The 27,259-nt window shown below is 41.0% G+C and overlaps 1 protein-coding gene across 1 annotated transcript; it reads right to left on the bottom strand.

The window, feature by feature from the left end:
• Window positions 1-259: 259 nt before the first annotated feature.
• wars2 (tryptophanyl tRNA synthetase 2, mitochondrial) lies at window positions 260-25,330 on the bottom strand. The gene is given in 8 exon segments (XM_030758459.1): window positions 260-696; window positions 3,185-3,303; window positions 4,962-5,011; window positions 5,013-5,045; window positions 8,355-8,414; window positions 8,416-8,436; window positions 10,665-10,925; window positions 25,196-25,330. Coding segments are annotated over 8 exon segments (939 nt in total). The 5' UTR covers window positions 25,301-25,330; the 3' UTR covers window positions 260-406.
• Between the last annotated feature and the right edge of the window lie 1,929 nt (window positions 25,331-27,259).

Genomic DNA, 27,259 nt, shown 5'->3' with positions numbered 1-27,259 from the left:
CATACAGCCAGAATTAGAATGGAAATTAGGCTGCGAGTGATTATGTAACATGTGAACAGAAAGAAGCAGCTGCCACTTTCACTTCACTGACAACACACACAGAGCAAAATAAGAGGTCACCCCTCTCAAGTCTGCAGTTGAGTCTTTTTCACGCTGCTTTCAACGTTTCATTGGAATAAGACTTGATGCTAGCAGTAATTTACTGAGAGGCTCGCAGCATAAATGTTCAGTCATTTTGATTTTCTCTCAGCAGAAACCCACTCGCTGTCGGACCTCTGCGAGCACCGGTGCAGCCAGTGCCCGTGCCCTGCGTGTCCCCTGAGCCAGCACTTGTTCCAGGTGAGCCCGGTCCGCCCTCAGCCTCTCGATTTCCTCTCTGATGGGCGTCAGCCTCTGGATCACAGCCTCACTTACAAGCTTCTTGTAGGCTCCGGTGTCCAAAACCTCTCGCCTCAGACACAGCTTCCTGCACGCTGATCATCGCCACGGCAGCGTGGATGGTCACCAGGTTGGACACACCCGGACGAGTCTCCGGGTCAAAGGTAACCTCAGAGGTGAAGTCGGTGACGGCGCGTCTGATCTTGAGGGCGATGTCATCAGGAGAGTCTGTGATGGTAACTGTTGCCATGTTTGGGGGTCCGACTTGGACATTTTGGCCGAAGGGTCGCGGAGAGATTTGACTTTTTCGTGTTAAGCCTGCGAAGAGAAAGGTGGAAAGATCAGAAAGCCTCAGCACAAAGAGGCAAAGGCTTTCAGAACATGCACTCATTTCTAAATCAGACACCTAAAAGTGGAGGAATCTGGCAAAGTGCAGTAATATTAAGCCAACAAATTTAGGTTCTGATCAGGTCAGAAAACATCTGCTTTCTGTGATATTTGAAAGACACTCAGGAGTGAACGTGGTCACAGAAAAAGACAAGGAGCACAGAGCTGCGGGTTTTGGCTTCAAAAAGAAAGAAATGGAGAAAAATATACATATTCACTAAAGGCCTTTTTCCAATTCCAACACCTTTGTTTGGAAATATTAAATGTGCATTAAAATAAAAGGTGGATACAGAAGCCTGAGCAGTGTGGACACCTTCCTCTCAGGCTGTGTTTAACTCTAACAACCTCCACTGCAGGGCTGTAGGAGAGCCTGTACTTGGCCAAAGAGCCAAAAACCAGGTCAATAAAGTCCACAAAGTACAGACTTTTGTTCCTATCTGAGAGCGTAAGACGACAGCTGAAAGCAACCTAATGAGTCGCAGCATTTTGAGAGAATCTGACTTTGTGTCAGGGACAATGAGTCCCTAGGGTGGGTGGGTGTGTGTGTGTGTGTTGTGTGTGTGTGTGTGTGGTGTGTGTGTGTGTGTGTGTGTGTGTGTGTGTGTGTGTAAAAATATCCCGGTGTGAAACAGACGTATGACAGTGTGAAGTGATTAGCCGATGATGGGAGCTGGGATTTCCTTTTCAAAAAAATAAATAAATAAAAAATCATCCCCACACTTCCGCCATCTTGAAAGATCCTGTACAAGCAGCCCACATGTGTGCTGTTTATCAACGCCAAGATATTAATTAAAAGTCTTTGGTTTGGTTTCAAAGGGAAATACTCACAGCCACCTCTGCTATGCCAAAGACAAGAAACACGGATGGGATCCACCGGTATGAGCTAAACACTGCCAAACTGATACTCAGTACACACACACACACACAACCACACACACACACACACACACACACACACTACCCCTAAAGTACTCTTGACGACATCCATCCCCAGCCTACCCCCTTAATTATCATACAACAGGAGACATATTTCTTTAATCAAAGCTTTCAATGCACACATGACTGACTCCATCTGTGCTTCTATCATACTGGTAATCACGACGAATGGATGTGGAGGAGGCTGGGATCTTTGGAAATGTTGGCCACGTGGATAAAAATGTCAGGAAAACATTTCAGATTAAAACAGCGTCATATTTTATTTCAGATCTTGTCCCAATATCCCCCCGACTTTCCCTCTCGACATGGTTTTCAAACTTAACCTCTAGTTAACCAGCAGGTCCCCCTCACATTTCCTGTACAAAACATGGAAAAGGCAGTTTGGCTAAATTCAAAGACATCTTCTAACTCTTGCTGCCTAAAGACTGCCACAAAAAAGCAAAGATGAAACAGAAGTTTAACCAGTTACTTTAAAGACGAACTAAAAACGTTTGCTTCTCGCTGCATTTTTCTTCTTCCTTTTGCCGCTACCAACAATGAAGATACATCGTGACCTGGATATTTACAGAAACTACATCAGGGTCTGATGCTAAAAATTATTTCAGTGACAAATCTCCCTGAAGCCAAACACAGAGGGTTCAGTCAAAAGTTGGGATTTTGCTTAGCGAGAGCGGCCAGAGAGGGCGCACATCCTCCGAGGCTGAGTACAGAAGGACGTGGATCTGCATTTGTTTCTTCAGAACAAGACGACAACATTTCAATCTGATATGTATTTATGCAGACATGACGCAAAATGGACAGTTTAGCTCTTTATACAATGAAAGTAGCCTTCCGGTGATTCCTGGATCTAGATCTGGACTCAAAAAGCTTTAAGTTGGACCGAGCCCCCACCCTTTTAAAACATTTTCATGGATTCCATTCATATCTTTAGGAGTAATCCTAAAAACTAAAAACTAAACTGAGAAACCAAACCAATCACACAACACCCCTGGCAGAGGTGACATAATTCAAGAAAAGAAGATCCAGAGGAATGGCAGAAGGAAAACTTGGAGTATTCTTAAAATAAATGTTAAAACGTTTTTGTTTGTACTTCAGCAAGAAAACTTTCTGGTTTCCAAAAACACTCATTCCAGTTACTGAAACAAGCGGAGTACTATTAGAGGCAGTCAGCAGACTTTATTCTCTTGCTTTAATTTTAAAAAATTGAGATTTAGAAAGAAAGAAAGGAGTGACTGCTGCACTCTTTGTGCACCTCCTGGCAAAAAAAACAAAAAAACAAAAAAGCAACAAGCACATTTCATAAAAACATAAATGATTTACATAGAGTATCAATTCTCAAGTGTAAGCCCATCTAAGAGTGAAACCTCAGGATTGATGATGTAAAGCTGCTGCTAACAGAGCGCTACGTGTATTTAAGCAGCTGACCTTTAAACGCCTCTAAAGCATGGGTGTGTATGCACGGCATCACGCCAGGTATTCTTACTCAGCAGAGCGCGGGGTTCAGGGAACAGGTCTCCGTAGCGGTTGTTGAAGATGCGAGCGAGATCCTGAGCCAGCTCCAAATGTTGGACCTGATCTTCTCCGACGGGGACGTGTGTGGACCTGAGAGAGAGGGAGACGATTCCACAGGACAAGATGAGATTCTTGCACGACTGCGCACGGTGACAGCAGAGTTTGAAATACCAGTGAGATGCAAGTACAAATGGGAGACACTTGGGAGTCACTGCAGGAGGCTTCTGCAGCATGTGTTGGCAACTCTGTAACCGGAGGAGGAAACAGTCCATTAATTTTTCTCTTTTGAAATGAGACTTTGTCCGCTGTATCACCAATTTCTTCACAGGAAATTAGGTTTGGATTTATGGTTGTTGCTGAATTTGGAAACACAATACCCAACTGCCAACTCACCTCACATGGAAATCCACTATCGTCTCATCAGCGGGCTGTACCACACAGGACTGTCTCAGACAATTTTTTTTACCAGAAATGTGTGACACTAATACTCATACAAACATGTCAGCCTTATAAATACATTAAGAGGTGTAAAGGACGGCAGCAAAGAAATGATGGAAAACATTTTTCCTTATTACAGTATCGAGGTACAGGTTATATTTGGAGCGATCTGCATGTTATATTTCTGTCTCCATCCCATGCAACAGAGGTGAGACATTAGAAATGACAAAAATTAAAGAGCAATCTTTGTTGCCAGAAGCGAAGTCCTCCTTACTCATGATAAATGACTCATTTTATTCTGGAGAAACAGCCCCAGAGAGCTGTTAGCATGTGCTGTAAATTAAAAGGGAACACTGACTCTGTAAACAAAAACAGAAAAAGTTAATAATAATAAAGAAACATTACAAATCTTAGAGGCAGAGATCTAAAAAAATAAAGTATCCAAAAACATTTTTCTTTCTTTGTAATATGAGGAAACTGCTCCTGTGAGCAGCTTCCTGCGGGCTTTGTGCCGGGATATTTGTCTGACGACGCCAAACTAGAGCTTGCAAAATAAATAAATAATATAAATATTCAGACGAGCCCTGCAGATTACAGCACTGCTTATGATCACTTTATGTTAGCAGGCTCACAGTGTTTGTTATGTGAATCAGTGGCTCCTTTCTCACTGAAGTTAATGCTTTTTCCACACATTTCATCTTTCTTTTATTAGCCCGCATTAGCAGTTCCATGAGTAATGAAATAAAACTCAACAGTCACAAGAAACTGCAGTACTTAAAAAAAAAAAGCATTGTTAAAGTAATACCCCACTGAGAGAAACTGATCTCATCATTTACCCAGCCCATACTTGAGCAACAAATCAGGCTTCAGAGAGCCACGTCTCTGCTGCAGTCTCTTTGTTTGTTTTGGCCTTCAGCTGCCAGGATAAATAAGCACAGGATGGTCGCACATGTCTGTACGAGCTAACAATGCAAAAGGCTGCGAACCATGCGTTCAGCAAGGATGCACCCCCTTCATCATCTCAGCCTCATCTGCATCAAGGAAAATAAGGAAGCCTGACAGAAAGCTCTGCAGCATTTGACCTTAAAGGAAGAACATGGAAGTGATGGGGAAAAAAAAAGAAATTTTTTTTGAGTGCAGAATATAAAAATAAGTTATTCACAGAAGGAATGGCCAATAAGTGTTCTTTGAAAAGAGCTCAAGAAATACAAGGTAAAAGCTTGAAATCATAGTGCTCACGCATGCATGGCAAAAAGATTTATGACTCACACAAACAACATAACTTGCACGCGATTGTATGGAAATCTCACTTGTACAGAAGAATATCGGCAGCCTGGAGGACAGGATACGTGTAGAGACCAAACACTGCCTTCGTTCTTCAGTTTGCTCTTCATCTGGAGGAAAAGACGGAGCGGGTTGAGACAGAAAAAGAAAAATACGGGAAAAAAGGAAAAAATAAAAGCGAGCAAAAATAGAATCGGACGAGGGAAATATGGACTCAAGTTGACTTTTTCCTTCCTCCCACAAAGAGCCATTTTCACTTTCACGACTCACCGACTGTGAGACAAACGGGCTATGGATGAATTCACACGGCGTTTTCCACCATGTTTGAGATCAACTCATCTGTTGGGTAAACAAAAGGTGTTTTCTATATAACAACCGAGGACGAGAACAGAGCCGTGAGCTCTCTTGTTCCCTCTAATCATGCCTTAAAACAGCATGCAGCTGGGGGAAAAATTATATGAATCATGTGTCATTATATGAACCTGGCGAGTGGTACAGAGAAACAAAACAATAAAAACAAACAACAGGGAAGCTGAAATTTCAGAGGGAGGAAATAAAAGGGATTAACTTCATTTGTTCCACTGAAGTTAAGCACAGATGTGGTGGTGGTTAAGTGAAGTTTGATTACCTCCAAACTCTGAGTGAGACAACAACAATAATCACAACATATGTAAACCCCCCCCCCCCTTCAGACCTACGGTTAGAAATACTGCTTCAGTTACAAAAATATGGATTCTGGTTACTTATTTATCGATCCGCTACAAGAAAAACTCAAACAAAACAACTTTGAGTTGATTTATATCAGTTAATTTAATTGTAATTGTTCACTGCATCTACTTACAATCTATAAAGGAGTCACTAAATTTAGTCACTAAATGTATGTGTATGATTTTCAAGTGTCTGCAGCCACCAGAACTGTAACTCGAGGGAAGAGCATCCATCTACTAAAGTAGCATCAAACTGGAGACACACTGAAGCACGAAGCTTTTTAATGTTTGCGGGCGAGCAGCTTCCATCCAGCAGCAAAGGAGATTAAAACACTAAGAAAAGGTTCATGTAACATTATAATCATGGTTTTATGTTATGGTGACTAACTAAACTGTCTTTTTGACCTTAAACTGAAGAAAATGTAAAGGATCGATTTAGTGAGTCTGGGTGCAACTGGGGCAACTTTCTGTTTGATAATACTTTATTAATATGTAATGAAATGGTTCTAACACACTAACATGCAGGATATAAACTCCCCTATAAAGCTTATATAATTACAACTATGTTTTTTTATATAATAAGTTGTCATCATTTGTATAGCAGCCCTCACTTATTGTTGTCCACAGGAGTTTTAATTAGTTCAAAAAACTCTAACAATTGATTAAATGTGCATCAATAAATGCTAAATAGAAAACCAAAATGTGGCCATATTTTTTTTAAACTATATATTAGTTATTATTAACTGATATAAACAAAAATTCCATTGCAAATATTAGATATTCGAAGATAATATCACTGCAGTCCAAGATAAAAACACCAACACTTTTTATACATAAATAACAATACGCAACATTTTGCTTTAAAAAAGAGAAATGCACAGATGTAAACAAAAGTTATATCTCTCAGTCATCTCTCAGTGTTATTATTAACTAGAAGTTTATGGTATTTGTGTGTCTGTATGTTCTCATTACCTCCACCAAGGAGGTTGTGTCTGTAAACAACGACACTTTGAAAAGTTTTGAATGAATTCTGATAAAACTCTGTAGGGGTGCAGAGTGGGGTCGTGTTAACAATCCATTAAAATCTGGCTTACATCCATCAAAAGGTCTTCAAGGTCAACTTAATGATTTATTAATCAATAATTGACCAAAAGCCTTTTAACTTAGAAACTATGATTCTTACAAGTGTGGTGTGTGTGTTGTCAACATGTAGAAAGTACTGTACTTAAAATACGTCACATTTGACCTCTGACCTCTCCTTCAAGGTCAAACTTTCATAAAACGTCTTTGCTCTTTAAAACTGCTTTAAATTCTGCTGCCTTTGTTTGTATTGGCAACATTTAGGAAATGATCCTGATATATGGGGATTCTAAATATCACATTATAGTTTGCATCCAAATATCATGTTACATTTGACCTCTGACCTCACTTTTAAATTTCACATCTGCCGTTGTTTCAAGTTGACCCCAAAACGTGTTTTATCTTTAAAAAAAATTTTGCTGAGAGAAAGAAAGAGCTGCTTATTTAGAAATAACTGCAGTTTAATATTATAATAAGCTCAAGTTATTTCATGTCCAGGTATTATAAACAACTAATGTTATTACTAAATATTTTAATAATTTTACTAAACAATGAAATTAATGGTACACATGTATAATAGTCAATAAATAAAAAAACATTAAAAATTATGAAAATAATTTTATAATTATACTCAAATCTATATCAAGTGTATTAAAATGGGTTTAAACAGAGAAAAATAAAAGCCGGCCCTTTGCACTGTTTTTACTGCACTGCAAATTTCTTTTAAAAGAATGAAGAAAACAAAATGAATATATACAAATACAATATTATTCCCTGAAAAGTAACCGCTGCTCAGAGACTGAGCTGCCTCGGAGGAGGTTTGCGCTCTCGGAGTGCTCTTGTTTGAAACGTTTCTGGGCTGCGACTTTTACTTAGTGGGTGTGTGAAACGAGACTCTAAAGGGCGAGACTCTAAAAAACATACTGACCAGGTTACAGCGCTCGCTCTCTGGCTGCAGTCTGTCAGAAATGTGTAAGAGCTGCAGATGTGCGTCTACTTGACCGATAGCAGTGCTAAGATACACACACACACACACACACACACACACACACACACACACACACACCACACACACACACACACCACAACACACACACACAGAGCAGAGAGGCCATACAAATCCAGCTAAGAAGCAACCTTTTCCTGCCAGCATCATGCTCAGAAGTGCACCATGAAACAATCAGAAAATACTGTTTTATTGTTCTCATTATTCACAGCTCGCTCAGACACTGCAGCACTTTCTCTTTCTCAGCCATTCAAAGTTTAAAAGTTTGGATGAACTGCTTTAACATTTTGACAGATGCTTATAGTGTGACTTGTAAGCATTACTGCAACTTTTAATAGGCAACATTTAAATAAATCTAGCTCGTTTGACAGAGACTCTTTTTTAATTATTGCATTTACAGGTCAGTAAATCAATTCAGTTTGCAGCACAGTAAAGAGAATTATAAACACAAACAGATTATTGAAATTTACTATAAAATCAGTGTCTCAAACAGTTGAGCACCATATTACTCAAACAGCAATGACAGGCCCATAATAACTTTTCTGCATCTGCAGATATTCTGAGAGGCTTGTTGGTTGTTTGCGAGATCATTTTATATGCGAGTGTCTGCTAGAGAAGATTCTCACCTTCCACTGCGGTAGGTGGCGTAGCCGAGGCATGCTGGTGAGGCAGCCGAGGATCCAGGAGAAGCTCAGCGTGCTCGGACACCTGCAGTGACGAGCGTCAGCACACGTTATTCAAAACACGTCTTTCTGTCAATCTCTTATTGATCTGCAATATTAACAACATTACAATCTGAGATTAGTATAACTGAACCACAAACGTCAGCTAACCTTGCTGGCTCATCAGTGGATGCCTTATGGCTTAAACCCATGAAGTGATTTCTTTACATGAAATCTCAACAATCTTTTTTGTACTGCTTAGTCCAGTTAATTAAAGATGAGTGTTCATAACCTCTGAGATGCACCAAAGAAATAAACAGAAGAAATAAATTAGGCAGGCAGATTAAAATAAACACAGATGGATGGATTAAAAGGCATACATGGGACAGCTGTAGTGGAGGAAAAGGAGGGCAACTCCCTGGCGCCTCTAAGTGGAAGAGAAGAGCACTGCCCGTCTGTACCTGCATCTGTCAGATAGGTGCACCCAGTTTCACCTGTAGGCTTCTATTAATGGGGGGGGGGCTTATATGATGGTGACTGGTCCATCCATACATCCAGTTCAGGGCCATGAGGTGGCTGGAGACCAGCTGTCATAGGGTGAGAGGCGCAAGGTACAACCTGGACAGGTCGCCAGTCTGTCGGGGGGCTAACACAGAGAGACAGACAACCTTTCGCTCTCAGTGGTGATAGGTTGGCTATTAAATTAGAGGATTAAGGAAACAGTTTTTACTGCGGACAAACTCACAACAAAAAGAGGTGCAGTATAGCTGATGCATCTGGTAGTGGTAAATTAACTCCACAGAGAGTGTCCTCAAAGTCAAAAAAAGATTTCTATGTCTAACAGCCAGTGTGTGGGGATGCAGGAAATATCCTTGTGCTTCAGCAAATTAAAGTTTATGGACGCTGACTATATTGCCATCCTCTCCGTCTCTTGCAGCTTGAAAAGCATTCTGGGGAGCATGACGTCAACGGCAGACAGCAGGGACATAAAGCAGGATTTCAGGCCAGCATGTAGGGGGGCCGGTATGCATTACACACTGCAGACAGACAAGAGATGGGACAGATGTTGATGACAACAAAGAAAGGGCACGGATATGGCTTGAACAGTGCAATAAAACGCTGATATTTAAAGGCTTAGGAAAAAACACAGCCTCCATTCATGCCGCGTGGTAAGATATCACTGCAGCGAGAGATATGCTAATGTTGCGGATCATATCTGCATTACGCTGACAGCAACAGCCGCGGCAGCAGCTCTTTAGGACTGCAAAGAAAGGATTTTAGAGAATGTCTAACAGTTGTCCCAACACAGTAAATCTACTTTCCTGCTCAATACTTCTATAAAACTTAGTGGTATTAAAAAAAAATGAAGTCAATGAATCAGCAGATCCGCAAATCCTCCGAGTTCAGCTCCTCACCACTCCTTTCATTTTTTTCAATTAAGTTGAGTATTTTCTTTGGGCAGCCATCGTATTTTTACATGTGGAGCAGGCGTGTTCAACACGGGGGTCACCTCGCTGCCAAGTTATGTGGCATGAAGCTAAACAGGAATAAAAATAGGACTGTGTGCGTGTGCGCGTGCACATGTGTGTACAGGAGGAGGGGGTGGCAAAGAACCACAGATGGACTGAAGTTAACTATACACACACACACATCCAACCTAACTTGTGAGTAAGAAAAGAAAAATACACATGTGGTGTCAGGGGGGAAGCAAACAGCTGTTCTGATTTCTCTCTCTCCATCGTCAGTGTGAGTTTAAACCTAAATTCTAGGATGATGTGCTGAAGTGCTGCAAACGTTAAGACTGTCGTTATCCTTCTCAGTTTCTTCATGTGGCCCGAGAAGGGCTTAACGGTGGTTTATGTCAGTTTGTGTTTTTGCAGTCTCTGTGAACTGGCTGAGCATACAGCAGAGATAAGAATCAGGAGCGAGGAAATAAACATTTTGGGGGCCTGTCAGCATGTCAGCAGGTAAACACGGGAGCCGACGTCATGAAAATAAACTGATTTTCCCTTTGACAAACCAGCTACGAGAGCAGAAGCTGCCTGGGAAAAGAAAAGGGCACATATATTCATAAACAGACACTGATGTTCTTTCTACTTGATAACCAAATGAAATGTCCAAAATAATGTGCAGACATGAGTGTGAAATGTGAATTATATATACATGCACAAGCACATGTAAGGCTGCAGTACTTAACACATATAAATAGCACTTTTCAGCACCTGTGAGTATTGATTTATTAAAAGTAGGAAATATCCATCATTTCCAGCCCACCTGAGACTGCTGAAAGAGTATCGCCTTCTCTGGGTCGATACCACAGGCCAGCAAGCTGGCCGCCATGTCCAGTATGTTACTCTTGAGCTGGGTCGGATCCTGAGGCTGGGTGATGGAGTGCAGATCCACGATGCTGTAGAGGACAGAGGGGTACTGCTTCTGCAGGGACACCCAGTTCTCCAGAGCACCCAGATAGTTTCCCAGGTGGGGCACTCCAGTAGGCTGGATCCCCGAGAATACACGGCCACTTCCTGGAGGCTCCTGGAGGAAAAAAAAAAAAAGGGCTATGCTTGAGCTGGCTTAATAGCACTATGTAAATTAAAGATGCTTGGTGTTATTTCAGTGATATTTTTATGAGTATTTCATGCTGAAATACAAATGGACTAATTACCATAATAAACAGAGCAATTCAAGTGTTCCACTATCTGCATCCCACTTCTTAACACTAGCCTTTCTTAAAACGAAGAGCATACACAGGTCCTAAAACAGTACTTATACCATCAATGTCTCTGAATTAGAGCAGTAAAGTCTGGTTGATTTAAAAATTCAACACTAAGGCCAAGAGAAAAGACACGAGAAAGGGCACCAAAATCCTTAGAGACAGAGTGAAGTGAAAAGGGGAGAAAGTTGCAACTAGAAAGAAGCCTGTAGAGACCAAAGTGTCAGTGTTCAACTACTGGCAGGTTGGGGGCCATTAGCAGTCACGCTTGTATTACTGAGATGCTAACTCCATGGCTAGCACCTCCATTCTCTCTCAAACACATCCAGCAAAAAGAATGCATCGCCTCATTGGCCAACAATATCACTTAACAGCTTCAGGGCCTCTGTTAGCACAACAGAAAGAGGGACAAAAACCATAAATACATCAGATATACCAAGATATGCCCACCATATCACTATAATTAAAAACAAAAGACCTTATTTTAGCCAGCAGCAGGGTCTCAACAGCCACCAACTGAAAAGGAGATCAGTATTTGTGTTTGTACCACTGGGCTAAAACTGTATTTCTGTTCCTGCAGAGTCTGACTGGGGCCAAACACCCCCATTTCTCCTGCTCAGCCTGCTCCACGGAACCTTGGCTTCAATTAGCCTTGCTAGGAGAGAGTCTTACCTCTGCTTGTGCCACCACATATACAATTAGAGGCAAGCGAGCGGCACCTGCTATGAACATGAAACCACGCTGGCATCCGAAACTAGGGCTTTTCGACCAAAGCCGTTACACAGTAGATTAGGGCTTCACAGAGCAAAAGACACAGAAACACAGACTGGAACTGTTTTTTGTGGGCTGGCAGAAGACAAAATCTTTGGCGCTTGGGTACACACATAACAACCCACAGCGGAGACAAGGATTCATTCCCGGCAGAAGGGTGGCTTGGATGAACGCTCAAGGTAGATAAAAGGACGACCAGACCTTTGAGTTGTGCCTCTGCAGGATGACTCACACGCCGAAATAAATGCTAATAACATGTATAGACTACAGTAACACTGCGTCAGAACCAACGCACCAGTACTACAGTGGAATACAAATGCATTGGGTTTTTTTGTGCAGGATCCCCCACTGTGCCAACATTCAGAGGTCTTATTGGACGGAAAGTGGAGGAGGCACTTTTAATGCAGGGTTTGGGATGAAAAGTATCCCAGGAATTTTGCACTGAACATACTGGCAAGAAGAAAAGAAAGAGGTTCAACAGCTGACAAATAAATCGCACCACAAGAATCCATTTAGAAGGTGCTCAACAACTTTCAGTCTTCTACCACAGACTGAATTTTCCCTCTTATAATATTTTATATTATATTATATATATATATATATATATATATATATATATATATATATATATATATATATACACACACAACACACACACACACAGACCACAACACACACACACACACACACACTCTGACTTCTGTCTATGCAATATCCTTTGAAAACTAAACTTGTGTTAAACTGTCTGATTCAGTGTAATAACCTCACAGTCATTTCAAAGAGAATCTGTGAAGCTTGATGTGAGATAGCACTGACGGGTTTGTAAACAGCACACCTGGACGTTTCGACCGAGAAGCCCATTTAACCCCCCCCCACAAAACCCACAAGATCTCTGCGTTATCACCTCAAAAAATCTGACTGCCGATCATATGCTCCCCAGCTGCACTTTCAAGGTTATTATGAACTAATCATTAAAACCTGAAGCTTTCAGAGGATATCCTCTTCAGTCACCGCTCAGGAATCAGTTATCTTGACAGCTTGCTGAACTAAATCACATTCATCTGACTGAGGGACAGGCTCTGCACAGCATCTGAGATCAGATAACAGTTGCTCCTCTCACCAGCGTGGCTCAGAGCCTTCTATATCTCTAAGCCCTGAGGATCGTAATAACAACTGCTCGGAGGCCAGCATGGTCCACAAAGTCTCCCATCTACTGGCCTGAGGGAGCAGCTTTCTACCCAGCAAGAGAGAAGCAGGAAGGAACTGGGTGCTTATGTCATTACCGCCACAGGGTAATTGCGCTGGAGTGCCATTGATGCTGAGAGCCTCTTAAGAGGTGTCAGGATTGATTTGGGTGCGGACGGGGCCCAGAACTGGCTCATGTGTGTTCTCACCTCGAGCTGACACGCCAAACGCATGTTCCCCCTCTCGCCCCGGCCCCCAGGGGAGGCCATTAGCCATGGCAGACATGGTAATGGTGTCATTTGAGCCAATCGAGTGTCAATGAGAGTCAACCGCCACAGCTAACTAGCCACCGGGTTATCATGCTTTAAGCTACTTCTCCAGACACTCTGTGTTACTTTTTGTCAGAGGAAAGTGTTTTTAAATGCACTGCCACTATAGCTTTTGGAGGAGAAGCAGCTTATGCAAGGAAGTAAATCAACTAGAGCACGATGACAGAGGCGACAGCAATGCTGTAAAGCAATTAATGTTTGTAATGAATACGGCGCTGCAAAGCCAACAGTAATAAAGTATTATCAACAAGCACACTTTTGCCATGGACTATATTAAACCTGAGTTCATTCAATAACTTGTAAAATACTTGTAGAGTGTTTGATTTCACGTCTTAGAATTTAAATGACCCCCCAACGCCATTTATAAACATTTCCAGTAAGACAAATCAAATGCATTTCTTACCTAAAACTTTAGAGCCAGATTTAAACATGTTAATAAAAACCTGAAACAATCATAAAGTAAATGGTAAAGTTTGGCTATTCACAAGATGCTGGAAATCAAAGGTTATCCTATGTTACATTAGTTGCCTTCTTTGATCATATTTCTTTTATTTTTTGCTGAGGTAAATAATATTTTGGACCAATTGTGATGTGTTTATTCCTTTTTTCAGAGGACAGAACAGGCACCGTCTCACCTTTTTTCAGTAATTCTGGTGTTTTGTCTCTGACAGCTAAAGAACACCTGCTGCAACATCCCTGATAAGGTGTTCCCACATATTTGAAGGTGACGGTCCAGCGCTGTGACAAAATGTCAGATTAGATTTGTGTGGCCGCACTTAGATTGATTACAAATGAGGACATGATCAAGTTTCAGTGCAATCGAGAGATCTGATTCAATTTACAGTTAGTCTTCTGGAGGAGCTAGAAGAAAAATCAAGGGATGACCAAAGTCAGTGCAATTCATTAGCTGCCTGTACTAAGTTTTGTGTCAGTCCAGCCTAATAGCAGATGAGATATTTCAGTCTGGACCAAAGAGATGGAACTGTGGCCAGCTGGCCTAAGATCAGTGCCGTCCCGAGAGTCTGACAGTGTCTGGCTCACATATTCTGAACTGAAGAAAAAAAAAACAAACAAACTGAGACAAAAATTTGAGTAACAGCAGACATTAATTCGTGTTTAACAAGAACACTAAACTCAAGTAAAATAACACACTCTGTTTCCTGCTTATCCAGTTACGCTTTCATTCAAGCAAAGCTCCGCTGAGCAGTGCCTTGTCCTCCTCTACTGTCTCCTTCACGTCTCTCGCTTTCTACCGCACTCTCACAGTCGCTGGATACCTGCTGATGACACGTAGCAGACGCAGAAAAGGCTGGCCATTCTCTCCTAATATTTTTACACCGACAGGCACCGCGCTTTTCGTACCGCACCGTCGCAAAGGTGACGAAAGCTTTCTTCATCCCACGTCTGCCATATGCTAAATGCATTACGCGCCATGTGTGTGTGACATTAACGCCAACAGCTAGAAGGTTACACACACTAAAAAGGCCATGCTTTCACACTTGCAGTACCTTTCCGGGAATATGTGTTCATTTGTCGTGTGTGTGTGTGGTATTGTCCACAGGGATAGAGATCATGTGCAAACAGACATGTGTCCGCACGTGTAGTCTGTGCCTACATCAACATCAGTGAAGCTGCGGAGGTGTCTGTCCATACGAGTTTGACAGCTCACATCAAGTATCAACGCTGGTGAAAGAAACACTATCACCCAGCCTATCAAAAACAGTAAACATGACTTCGATCCTATGCACAAGCCGCATTAGTAAATGGAAAACAACTGTCACTGGCACACTTCATTCCAATCATTTGAGGACAAGGGAGAAATCAGTGATTGCTTTCCCACAGTTTAATAGAAAGTCCTATTCCAGGAAAATTTCCCTCTTCTCTCCAAAGTATTCCACAGCACTGGAACAACTGCGTACTGGAAATGACAAATATTAGATTCATCATTGACTGAGTGCAAGCTACAATGAAATTGCACCCTTACGCAGAATGTGTAAAATGACAGATAGCAGTGGGAGCAGAGGCATAAAAGAGCCTGGGCTTGACTCTACACTAAAACAAAAGCATACGTATCATTTTGCCAGATTAAAGGCCATAATTTGGATGTTTTCAAGTCACATTCAGGCTGAACAAATTTCAGCCAAAATGCACAAGGTGTGATCAAAATGTTTTAAGACTCCCACTGCGGAAACCGTCTCTCTCCTTCATGGATGCTCATTTAGGCAGTGCTGCAACGCTGCCTGGAAATCCCCATTCCATGTGTGTTCAAACTGCAACCTAAACTTTATCTTGGGGAAGAGCATAAAGTTGCAAGGACTTGAATCAGGTGAGTAGGACGAGCACGCGACACACTCCACAGCTCAGGTCACACCTGAATGTTCTTCCTCAGATGCTTCAGGACGTGACAGCAGAACTCGGCTTTGACATATTGATGATGGAAGGTGAATTAACAGTGCGATTATGAACTGATGTGAGAAGCACAGTCCGAACGGGCCTCCAGCACATTCTATCCAGGCAATTTCCTCACCTAAACCAATCAGAGTTATTTCCAGTAATGAGAACTTGTCTTTATCCAGACTAATTCCTTCCTGTGCTAAATGTGAGGGCAACAATGGACAGATTTCCAGCCTTATATACTGTCCAGAATTTATCCTTTAGTTTCCCTTCATTCAGTTGTTCATGTTTGCTAAAGCATCTTATGTGATCTTAAAAAAAGAAAAAATAATCAAAAACAGCCCAGAAATTCATTATTATTACTATCAAGCATTTGTAGCTTCCAGCTAGTTTGATCCTACAGTCTTGCACTACTCAATGTTATTATCACAGCCATGGTTCTGGTTGAGCTGAAACTTGCAAAACAGTGCATTTCTCTTCTCAGATCTACTCTAGACCGCTTTTCAGAGCTCATAATCATATCAGAGCCTCAGTGTCCTGGAGTGGTCCACTGACATCTCTCTCACCGTGGGGCTGAGGAGGAGGTATGACAGTCACCGCCTTTTTACCATGCCAATTTCAACACGTCGAAAAAAAAAACACCTGTGGAAGCGTCGCTGCTTCCCCGCTGTGAATTACCATCAGCTCTTTGTGGACCAGCAAAGCGCTCCAGATCTAACCGTGTCTGCGGAGCACAGAGATGGGCCCAACGGGCAGAGGATTTTTCACGGCGCTCCCGCTGGGTGTCTCGCACATAGGATCCAGTGTTCTTATTCTGTCCTGGGCGCCCCCCCGGCACCCATTAACACTAACATGCTGAAATACATTTTGACACAGAGACACCCCCCCTTCCCACATATCTTTCTTTCATCTTCGTCTTTGCTCACTTAGGGACCTGTTAAAGCAGGCGACTGACAGAGCTGCACTTCAGTGAGGTATCAAACAGGAAATGGGGCTTACTGTATTGGCTCTCCACCATCCTCACACCTTTATTCTTAAAAGTATGTGCGTGTTTAGCCAATGTGGGAAAACACTACAGTTTGAAACAAAGTTTATATGACCACAGAGAAAACTGGCACACACAAAAGCATGAATTCATTAAATTAATAGAAGAAAAGGAACGGAACAGTGGATAAAGCAGGAGAAAGAACAACAGAAACAAAATTGATGGAGGAAGCAATTGATTTAAAAAAAAAGAAAAAGAATCCAAGTGCGACTATAGTCCAGTCAAGGCATTTTTCCCCCTTTTTTCCCCCAACAAGTGGGTTGGAGGGGGCAGCAGAAGAGAAGGCCCAAAAGGAGCGTTTGATTAAATCTGCGGTTGACGTGTGGGACAGGTGAGATTGATGAGGTTCCTCTGAGCTTCACACTGTGCGGAGAGCAGGGGTACAGGAACAGAACGCTGCAGTGTGGCAGGCCAGGGCTCGGGGCCCGCTTGCACCGTGGGGTCCCTAGGCTGATTAATGGGAATGGAGGCCCTTCAAAAACAGCACTCCCCGCAGACAGGGCTCAACAGTGCTCCAAAAATAACCAGGCAGCAAGGCAGCTCCGGCCTCCGGCCCTAAATGTCTGCAGCTTCTGAAGAAACCAGACTTCAGTACAGCCTAGGGGGAGATCATCAAGAGGACTGGTGCCTACTTAAGACAGGAAACTTGGATCTGGCTCAATTAGAACTAAACATTTAATGACTTTCTAGTTTATGGGAAGTGACAAACACTGACAACTGATAGTGTATCAATGACAGTGTCCTGTTAGGTGCTGATATTATACATAACGTGTGAAAGATAGTCAATCCAAGGAAGCAAAACCTCACACCACTTAATATTAAGGCCCATAATAAAACATTTTCCTAAAACTAATTTACACACTAGTCCTGAATATTTTAGACTTTTTATCCACGTTCCACATCTCAGCGTTTCCCACAGAACTGGATTTGATTTTTTGTAGCAGGTAGACGGTTCATGCACAGGTGTATGCATCCTTTATGCACAATCACACTTTCTTAAAATAATGAATAAAAACTAAAGGGTGATCTTCTGCAAATGTAAATACACATACACATACTACATCCATCCACTCATTTCCTTCTGCTAATCCAATTCAGGGTTGTGGGGGGGCTAGAGCCTATCCCAGCTGTGGGGTGAGAGGCAGGGTAACCGGGGGCACCAGTCTGTCACAGGGCTAACACGTAGAGACAGACAACCATTCATATTCACATTCACACCTACAGCCAATTTAGAGTCACCAATTAACCTAATGTACATGTCTTAGGACCGTGGGAGGAACCCATGCAGGCACAGGGAGAACATGCACACACCGTGGCCCACGACCTTTATGCTGTGAGGTGACAGTGCTAACCACCGCACCACCAACCCTCCCGTCTCTTGGACCGATTTTAAATAAATACATTTGTAAAAACATTTGTAAAAAGGCAACAGAAAATACAATTTTTTCTGAAAGATTTTTTAAAATTCTTTCAGACTGAACAGTGTGCTGTGGCCCACAAACTTCAAGTCCTAGAAATGCAAAGCAACTTTGACTTATAAAATAATCAGGTAGCACAGTAATGTAGACAAGCTTTCACTGTAAATGCCTCTGCACAGACCAAGACTGACAACCAATCGCCGCAAACTGCTCAGCACAGAACAACATTTAATACTACCGCTCCAAAAATCTACACATTGTCCTTCTCACAAAGGACTAATCAATCCAAACGCAGTATCACTGAGCTTAAGTTCAGGCCTAGAACCAAACCAGTTTGCCTATAAAATGATCCCATGAACAGCAGCTGTGCACAGCTGGAAAACTTAGTTAGAATGTAATTTTTTCCCTGTTAGATAAACACATTTATACCCGAGCTACTTACTTCCATGCTTTGGCTCTGCTCAAACTATTTGAAATAGCTTTATTACACCGTTTCCTTCCCCTTCAGTGCTGACAATGGATACATTTAATTTAATTTCACTTGCTAGAAACAAATGACTGACAGGAACTCAAAAAGAAAAACACAGGAGAGTCGCAAGACAGCAAAACTCTAGCCAGCGCACACGTCATAAATTTGACAATATGTAATTAAAGCAACACTCGGGGTGAACCTCCACCTCTGAAGAGTGCAGTCATTTCCTCCTCCAAAGGCTCTCTTGACTTGAGTGCTGCGCAAAAAGGCACAATATCAGATCCTTGTTTTGTTTTAGTTAGAAATGTCAAAAGGTGCAAACTGAAACATGGGGAACTAGTAAGATTTGTCAGGTACCACTATGGGCATGTCTGCGGAGTCGCTGTAATACGACTTAGCTTTATGAATTTATACAAATGAATACGCTGACATATGGGATTGCTTTGAGGAATGGGTAATGTGCACGACATCTGAGTGAGGGCCCTGGCTGCAGAATGATTACGACAGACCTAATTACACAGAAGGGACTGCTGAGAATTAGCGGGCTTTTCTGACAGTTGAAAATAAATAGGGCAGTTAATGAACATCCTCAAAGGGGAGACTGTGTTTCCTCGCTGTCGAAGGCCCCTCCCGTGCGGTGTGGGAACAGCTCTAATGGTTTTAGCTGACACTCGAGTAAGTGGATGTGGAGTCGAGGAGAACGGAGAGGAAAATTAGAAGTCACTTCCTCTTTCCGGGAGCTGGGGGCTGACATGACTGATACCAACCAATAACAGGACCACAGGCAGGAGATGCCTGGACGGGGGGGGGGGGGGGGGGGGGGGGGGGGGGGCATATTTACAACTGATGTGAGGCTGGAGGTCAGTATAAGGTTGCAGGGTTATGGCTACAAATATTTCAATGCTAACCAAACTCTGCAGTGACAAAACTAAGGCTAAAACAAATGTGCAGTTTGTTTAAATGCAAAGGTTTTTTTTTTAATTTCATCAATAAAGCTTTTTCTTTTTTGTTGTTTTTGAACAAAGATGATAACACTTGATATCAACAGAAACAGAGAACATTTAGAAGACTAAACAAACCAGAAGCACTTCACTTCACTTTTTTTATTTAATTTAATTTTTATTTATTTATTTATTTCTATTGGCTGTTGATGTTTAAAACACCATTCATGGTTGTGAATAAATACTTGGGTTATTCTGTATTTTTTTTTCTTATAAAAACAAATTAAAAAAAAAAATTTTAAAAAAGCACTTCTGAAAGCTAGTTTAAGATGATATATGCTATATTTAAAATGACTTAAGGCTTGGTTTTTATTTAATAAAGACACATAATAACTAAAACAGCTAAACATTTGTCAAGTGTTTTACCTGCTGGTTGTAGGTATTTAAAGACATTTCTTTGGGCACAGGTGGCTTGTGTAGCTCCACCAATATATGAGCAGGCCGATATTATCAGTATCGGCATTTTTAACGGCCGATAAAAGAACATTTGGAGAGCAAAGAAGAGACGGCAGGAACGCCTTTTAACCATGTTAAAACTTGCCTGCTGGCGGCACGAGTTTGGAACGCCACAAACATGATGACCAGCTGATCAGAACAGAGTCAAGTAGACAAGTAATCCACAATTTAAAACGACTAATTCAAGGTTATTTTTAAACTGCATGGTCATATTATCTTAGTAAAGACTTATAAATAACTACACATAAAGTGTTAGAGAAATCTGTTTTGTGTATCTGAGAGAGAAAAAAAAAGAAAAACTGGGGCCAAATACAAAAAAATAAGAGTCCCACCATTTCTCATAGCACAACTCAATAGCTTGCTTCACATATACTTGACTTATTCCAAAAGTTGGGAAAATCTTGTGTTACAGCAGCCAAAACTTTTAACACAACACAAGATAACGATCCACTTTGTTAAGTGACCTCCTCTCTACCTCAGCTCCAGGAGGTCCATTTACAGTCGATCACAGAGCCAGTCTTCCTGATCAGTTTATTCAGTTGGTGTTGCCGCACAGCTGCAATGCTGCCACAATACACTCACCACAACTGACTGATAGAAAATCTCCATCATTTTGTTGCACATATTGAAGGACCTCAGCCTGCTCTTCCCCTTGTTGTATACAGTCCCTGTGTTGGTCTTCCAGTTCATCAACATCTTGTCCCAGGATGGTCACAGGCTGTGCTGCGAGCTCTTCCATCTGAAGACCGATGTGTAGGCTCCAATCCAAAACAATGACAACAACTGGAGTTATGATCTCAAAGCTTAAAAAAAAAAAAAAGAAGTTCATCTGCAAAATATTTGTTCAGCATCCCTGAAATAATTTAAAGATTAATACAGCAATCAAACACCACAACTGGGTTCTAAAACAGGTTATACCCTTCACCTGTGACGCCTCTCCCCCATCAAAAACAGCTGGGGAAAAAAAAAAAAAAAGCATTTCAAAATCTGCCATCCAGCCAGTCAGAACTGCAAAAACAACACAAAAAAAAAATTTAACCATGTCTTAATTTTGGACCTTGGCGCTGGCAAATTAATTGACGTTCCCTCTCTGATATTTGCAAACATACATTTACGGTGAATTCTAACTAGGAGACAAATATTTAAAAAGCAAACCACAGCCGACAAACATTTCTCTCCAAATCAAAAGCATCTGACAAACGGTCACACTTCATCTTTGTGTCAGTCCGTCGAGGCTCACTGACTTTTTACAGAGCAGAAAAACCTCTAAAAGAGCATCTTGTTTGACGCACATCACACCTCGGAGCATTGTGAGCACGCTCGTGTTTGCACTCGGCCGTCCACATTTGGAGAAAATTAAAACAAATGAAAACCAACACTTCATTTCTGATGTTATTGCTGGTAATGAAGCACTGCTGTGATGCTTTCCGAGCCCCCCCACTTTCCACCCCTTCCTCCCCTCTCGTCGCACACCTCTCCGGCCCCTCCGGAGACTTTGGCTTAACTAAATACAGACGAGATGGCAGCGAACGTGGATTCTGCATTACAGCTCGTACATCAACCAGCAGCAGGGCTTTGGGCAGATGGGTGAGGGTTTGAGGTGCACCGTAATGCCAGAACAACCCAACATTTAGCATTGTTGTTACACTGAAACAAACGGGTTGTTTTTTTATGTGTGCCAGGGGACTCGCTGTTTGCCTTAACACATCATTTGCTTCTCCAGGGCAGCTGTACAATGATAGAAAACCCTAAGCTGACTTATATGAGGTGAGTTTCTTGAATCCACTGAACTAAAAAGGAACACTTAAGGATTGCTACTGAGGATGTGATGTCACATGACAGACTAGGAAAATAAAGTGCACAAAACAAACTCAAGTCAGAAAAGCCACAAATGAAAGAACTACAACAGTGTTACATCACAGAAACTCTACAAAAAAAATGTTTGATCTAAACTCAAGCAGAAACCAAAAATGACACAAAATTAATCTTGATAAGAAAAGACTGTAAGACCATAGGTTTAAATAAGGGAAATCACTGTGTGACATTCATTTGATGTGATGATACAGTATGCTGAACATGAGTTTACTTCCTACATTTTCTAAGCATGCCTTTCTAACAGGGACTGGGTAAATCCATGTTTGCTTTAAATCCATCCATCCGTTTTTTTCCGCTTATCCAATTCAGAGTCATTGGGGGGGCTGCAGCCTACCACAGCTGCCATAGGGCGAGAGGGACAGCACACCTGGATCGGTTGCCAGTGTGTCACAGGGTTAATACAGAGAGACAGACAACCATTCACACTCACATTTACACCTGTGGGCTATTTAGAATTGTTATAAATCTGCATTTTAAATCTTTACATAAACTTCCTGGTTTGTTGCTATAGTTTGATTCAGTCTGGGTAATATTTACCAATCATATTTGAACCAGCGATGGCTACATGCAAAAAACTCAAAATGCAATCTCAAAAGCTTCAGCAATTGTCGTATGATAGTTTAGCTTTTATTCATTTGTATGCATTAATAGTCTGACTGTAAACTGACTCCCACTGACTGCCCATTGTCCCCAGACAATAATTGATCAGTTTCCTGATTGGATTCTGAGCAAATGGAGGCAAAAATCGATAGGTAGTTGTTTTCAGTCTCTGAAAACACTTTCTACAGCCAAACTAAATGCAGCTGTTATTAATAATCAATTTCCTGCTGAAAGTTTGTTTGTATACATTTGACCTTTTTATAAAAGCTTCAAAAAGTAACAAAATACTTTGAACGGTCGGTTTAACTCTCTTCTGCATATTTGCTAAAAATCAGCAGCATTTCACCATTCTGCAAAAGTAAGAGCGTTGGATGATTGAAGTCTTGCACAGAAAAACAATAAACATAAAAAGGTGTAATTAGACGTTCCAGTCACAGCCACACCGTCCATCATTTGAATCACCTTAGACTGGCTTCCAGAATTTGATGTGAAATTGTACAACTAGCTGAGTTAACTAAAATAAATTTTACAAAACTAATAAACTTGAATTATTAAGCTGAATCAATTTTTTTGTCCCATGGAAAATTCTTACAAACTTTCCATTTACTGCCCACGGGCAGCACGGTTAGCACTACTGCCTCACAACTAGAATGACATCTGGAAGGTCTGGGTTCGATTCCACCTTGGCCCGGATCTCTCTGTGTGGAGTTTGCATGTTCTCCCCGTGTCTGCGTGGGTTTCCTCCCACAGTCCAAACACATGCACTTACTGGGGTTAGGTTAATTGGTCACTCTAAATTTCCCATAGGTGTGAATGCTTGTCTGTCTCTGTGTTGGCCCTGCAACAGGCTGGCGTACCCTGTACAGGGTGTACCCTGCCTCTCACCCTATGTCAGCTGGGATCACACTTACTAAAATATAAAATAGAACTTCTAAAAATATACAGAAAATGAAACAATGTATAAAAATATGTACAGTGTAAAAAAATATATATAAATAAATATATAAATAAATATACAAGTGGCCAAAGCTAAAGCTAACCAGAGCTCAGAGCCGGCCACAACCAGCATCCTCGGTATGAGCAAAGGATCAAAGCAATTACAGGAAAATTATGGAGTCGAGTGAAAAAGGGAAAGAGTCGATGTCCTGTTATCTAGTGAAGTTATAAATATACTAGAAGATTATGCAATTGCTGACATTACTTTTGTTATATTAATGCGCTGCATCTGCGTTTGTTTGGTAAGGTCAAATATGTCAGGTAAAGATGGGCGTACAGCAGCTCTGTATGTTCTGCTCTCCAGTAACAGAGCACTTTATTTTCAGCTGTTTAAATAAATGTTATTTCTATCACACATTTAAAACCAAAGTGCATTACACTAAAATAAAGAGAATTAAGAGGTTCCTAAAAAACTTGACGCTACACACATTCACAATGTTTACATGAAATAACCCAACAGCAACCAATCCTCCATTCTCAGTTCTTAATCAGGTGAGGTGAGAGAGAAGTGAGAGAAGATCCTGTAACTTAGTGCAGCTTGGGGAAAATGTTTAACCATTTCTTTTATTATCAAAGTAATATTTTGCACTGAAGAAAAGTTGATTTTATGCGTGTATGTGGTCAGTTACAGTTCATAGAAAGAAAACTGGAATCTGCAAAAATTAATATCCTTAAAAAAAAAAGAATCTGAACTCGTACTCGGTCAAGAAAACTGCAATTGGTGCTTCTCTAATCCCAAACCTCTAAACTACAGTAAGTATGCCACAGTTTCCCGTTCATCAGTGTTACATGCAGTCCTAAAAAAAGAACCCTGCCTAAATATAATACAGTCAATCATTAAAACCTCTTCATTTAATCAGGCAAACATCTAATCAGAAAATAAAGAACGTTACCATTTAACACCAGATTTTGATACTTCATTTTCAGTTTTTGTAAATCAGTGCTTTAGTTAAATGAAGCCAAATATATTTACAGAAGAAAAATAAAAACCATGCATCAGAGTGACGTGTGGGTTCTGATGAGCTTATTGCACAATGAGAAAGTTATTTTAATAGGAGGAAAGAAGAAATAACGCGCACCTGACCCGGAAATATAAAATGTGTGAGGACGGAAATAATGACGATAGCAATAGGATCTAACACGGGTCTGTGTCGCTTATTCGATACATCATTAAAAGTGTCAGTTTATTCTTTTACCTGCAAAAGCGCAGTTTATGTTGCGCATCGTGGAATCGGACATATGAGACATCCTCTGGGATCAATAAAGTTATTATTATTATTGTATGCGAGGCTGAGCAGCCGGTAAGCGGTCTGAGCCGATAACGCTCCCAGCTCACCGCAGAGGGCAGGGTTACTGTCTGTATGAGCCCATTAAACAGCCGTCAGTTAGTACAGTCATTTATTAGCTGACCTTCTGTCAGTTCTGATCACGAAATAAACGCTGACAGGATCGCTACAAAACAAACTTTTGTCAGAACAGCGATTAATAAATGTGAATTTTTCACCCACGAAGCCTATGAATAAATAAAACGGTTTTCTCGCAAAGCATACCTTGTTTTCCGGACGAATTCCTGCGCAAAGCGACCTTTTCAGCGAGTTTATCTTCTCAATGAATCTGCAGAGATGTGTTAAGTTATTCCGCATGGAGAGCGCCATCTTTCTTTGGAGCTAGCAACTACGGCGGCTGTGAAAGGACAAAAGTGACAGACAGCTGTATTTCAGGGTCACAGGCGCTTCCAGGAGTATGAGTATGAGTGTGTGTGTGTGTGTGTGTGTGTGTGTGTGTGTGTGTGTGTGTGTGTGTGTGTGTATATATATATATATATATATATATATATATATATATATATATATATATATATATATATATGTGTATATATAGTGTCACAGCAAGGGGTGGGAGCAGCACAGGACAACCTAAGATTTGATGAGAAGTAAACAGAGTCCAGAACTGGTGTGGAAAACCACAGGCTCATGGGCAGCCCTGTGCTCTCAAAGAGACATTATTATATAAAAAGTGGCACCAACAACAGTTTAAGCTGTGTTCTGTATTGATTAACTGCGGCAAAACAAGTATTAAGACGTGTCACTTAAGTTTAGTTCAATTCATTTTTATTTATATAACTCCAATTCACAACAGTCACCTGAAGGCACTTTATATTTTAAGGTAAAGACCATGCAATTAGCATGCGTGTCTGTGTGGCAGGCAGGATTTTGATCCAAATGCCAAAAACGGGACACAGGAAATAAGGTCAAAAACAGCTTTAATGCGTCACTCAAACAAAATACAAACAAAGGTTGGGAAACAAGGAGTACAAAACTAGGGAAACAAAAGCAAGAAGACACGCACAACCATGAGGAGATGAAGGAGGACATGCCAATAAACTATGACTAAGCTGAGGGAATAAATACACAAGATGATGAGGGTGAACAGGAGATGCCTGGGAGGATAGATAGCTGAACCTAACTGATAAAACGTGACAAAAGAACAAGAGACTAAAGACTAACAAAATAAAATAGGAAGTAACAGGACACAGGAACAGAAACACAGAGGACACGAGAGAGCAGGAAAAATAAACTCAGGGAATTAACTATAATTATAAATTACAAAAGGAGACGGAACCAAGACTGAGAATAAAATCATGAAGAGAAATGAGCTAGAATACAAAACTCAAAACAGCCAAAACTAAGACCAAACTAAGCAAAAAGATACAAAGATGAAAAATCTAAACCATAAGCTAACTAAGAAGCAACCTGAAGATATTTAACAATAACAGAACTTGAATGACCAAAAACACAAAACACTGGGCAAAAGACCCAGGGCCAATATTATAGAGAAACCCCAGCAATCACATGATTCCCTATGAGCAAACACATGGTGACAGTACGAAGCAAAAACTCCGACCAACAGGAAGAAACCTCGGGCAAAACCAGGCTCAGGGAGGGGCAGTCATCTGCCACAACTGGTTGGGGTAACAGTCATAATCATAATACTTAAGTAATACTAGGCCTTTAAAACATATTTAAAGTAGAACTACCTAAGTAAAAAAAAAATGGGGAGTAAAAGAAGAAAGCAGCACAACATAGAAATATTTAAATGAAATTAAAACTCGACTTTACCAAAGTAGTTGAGCAAATATACTCAGTTACATTTGATCACTGGTTATAATGTATCTATGCTCTGATCCAGCATCATTGGACACTCAGTCCAATGATGCTGGTGGGGGAGGGGTACATGCATATGTCCATCACTGAGTACTGTCTGCAGGTTCCTCCACAGAACAGTGGCCAAGCTATGAGGAAGCAAAATGTTCATAATTAAATAAGCATATGTATAAATACAGAAAATATGTAATCCTGGAATTTTCCACTACATACATCATTATTATGTTATTTCATGCTGCTTTTTTCGTGTTTTTTTATTTAAATTCCAGCAGTTTTTAATCTCTAAACATCCTCTTTCCACCATCTGTTTTTGTTCTACTTTTTCAAAAACAGTTTTATTTCCTAACACCACTTTTCATTACTAAATGTTTGTCTGTCAGCCAGAAAAAAGCAAAAAGGAGGAATTCATGTAATTAGCTGTTGGTTTGATGTGAATAATTACATTCAATT

This window comes from Archocentrus centrarchus, chromosome 21 (assembly GCF_007364275.1).
Source record: "Archocentrus centrarchus isolate MPI-CPG fArcCen1 chromosome 21, fArcCen1, whole genome shotgun sequence".
Taxonomy (NCBI): domain Eukaryota; kingdom Metazoa; phylum Chordata; class Actinopteri; order Cichliformes; family Cichlidae; genus Archocentrus; species Archocentrus centrarchus.
This window is presented reverse-complemented; position numbering and strand designations above follow the sequence as displayed.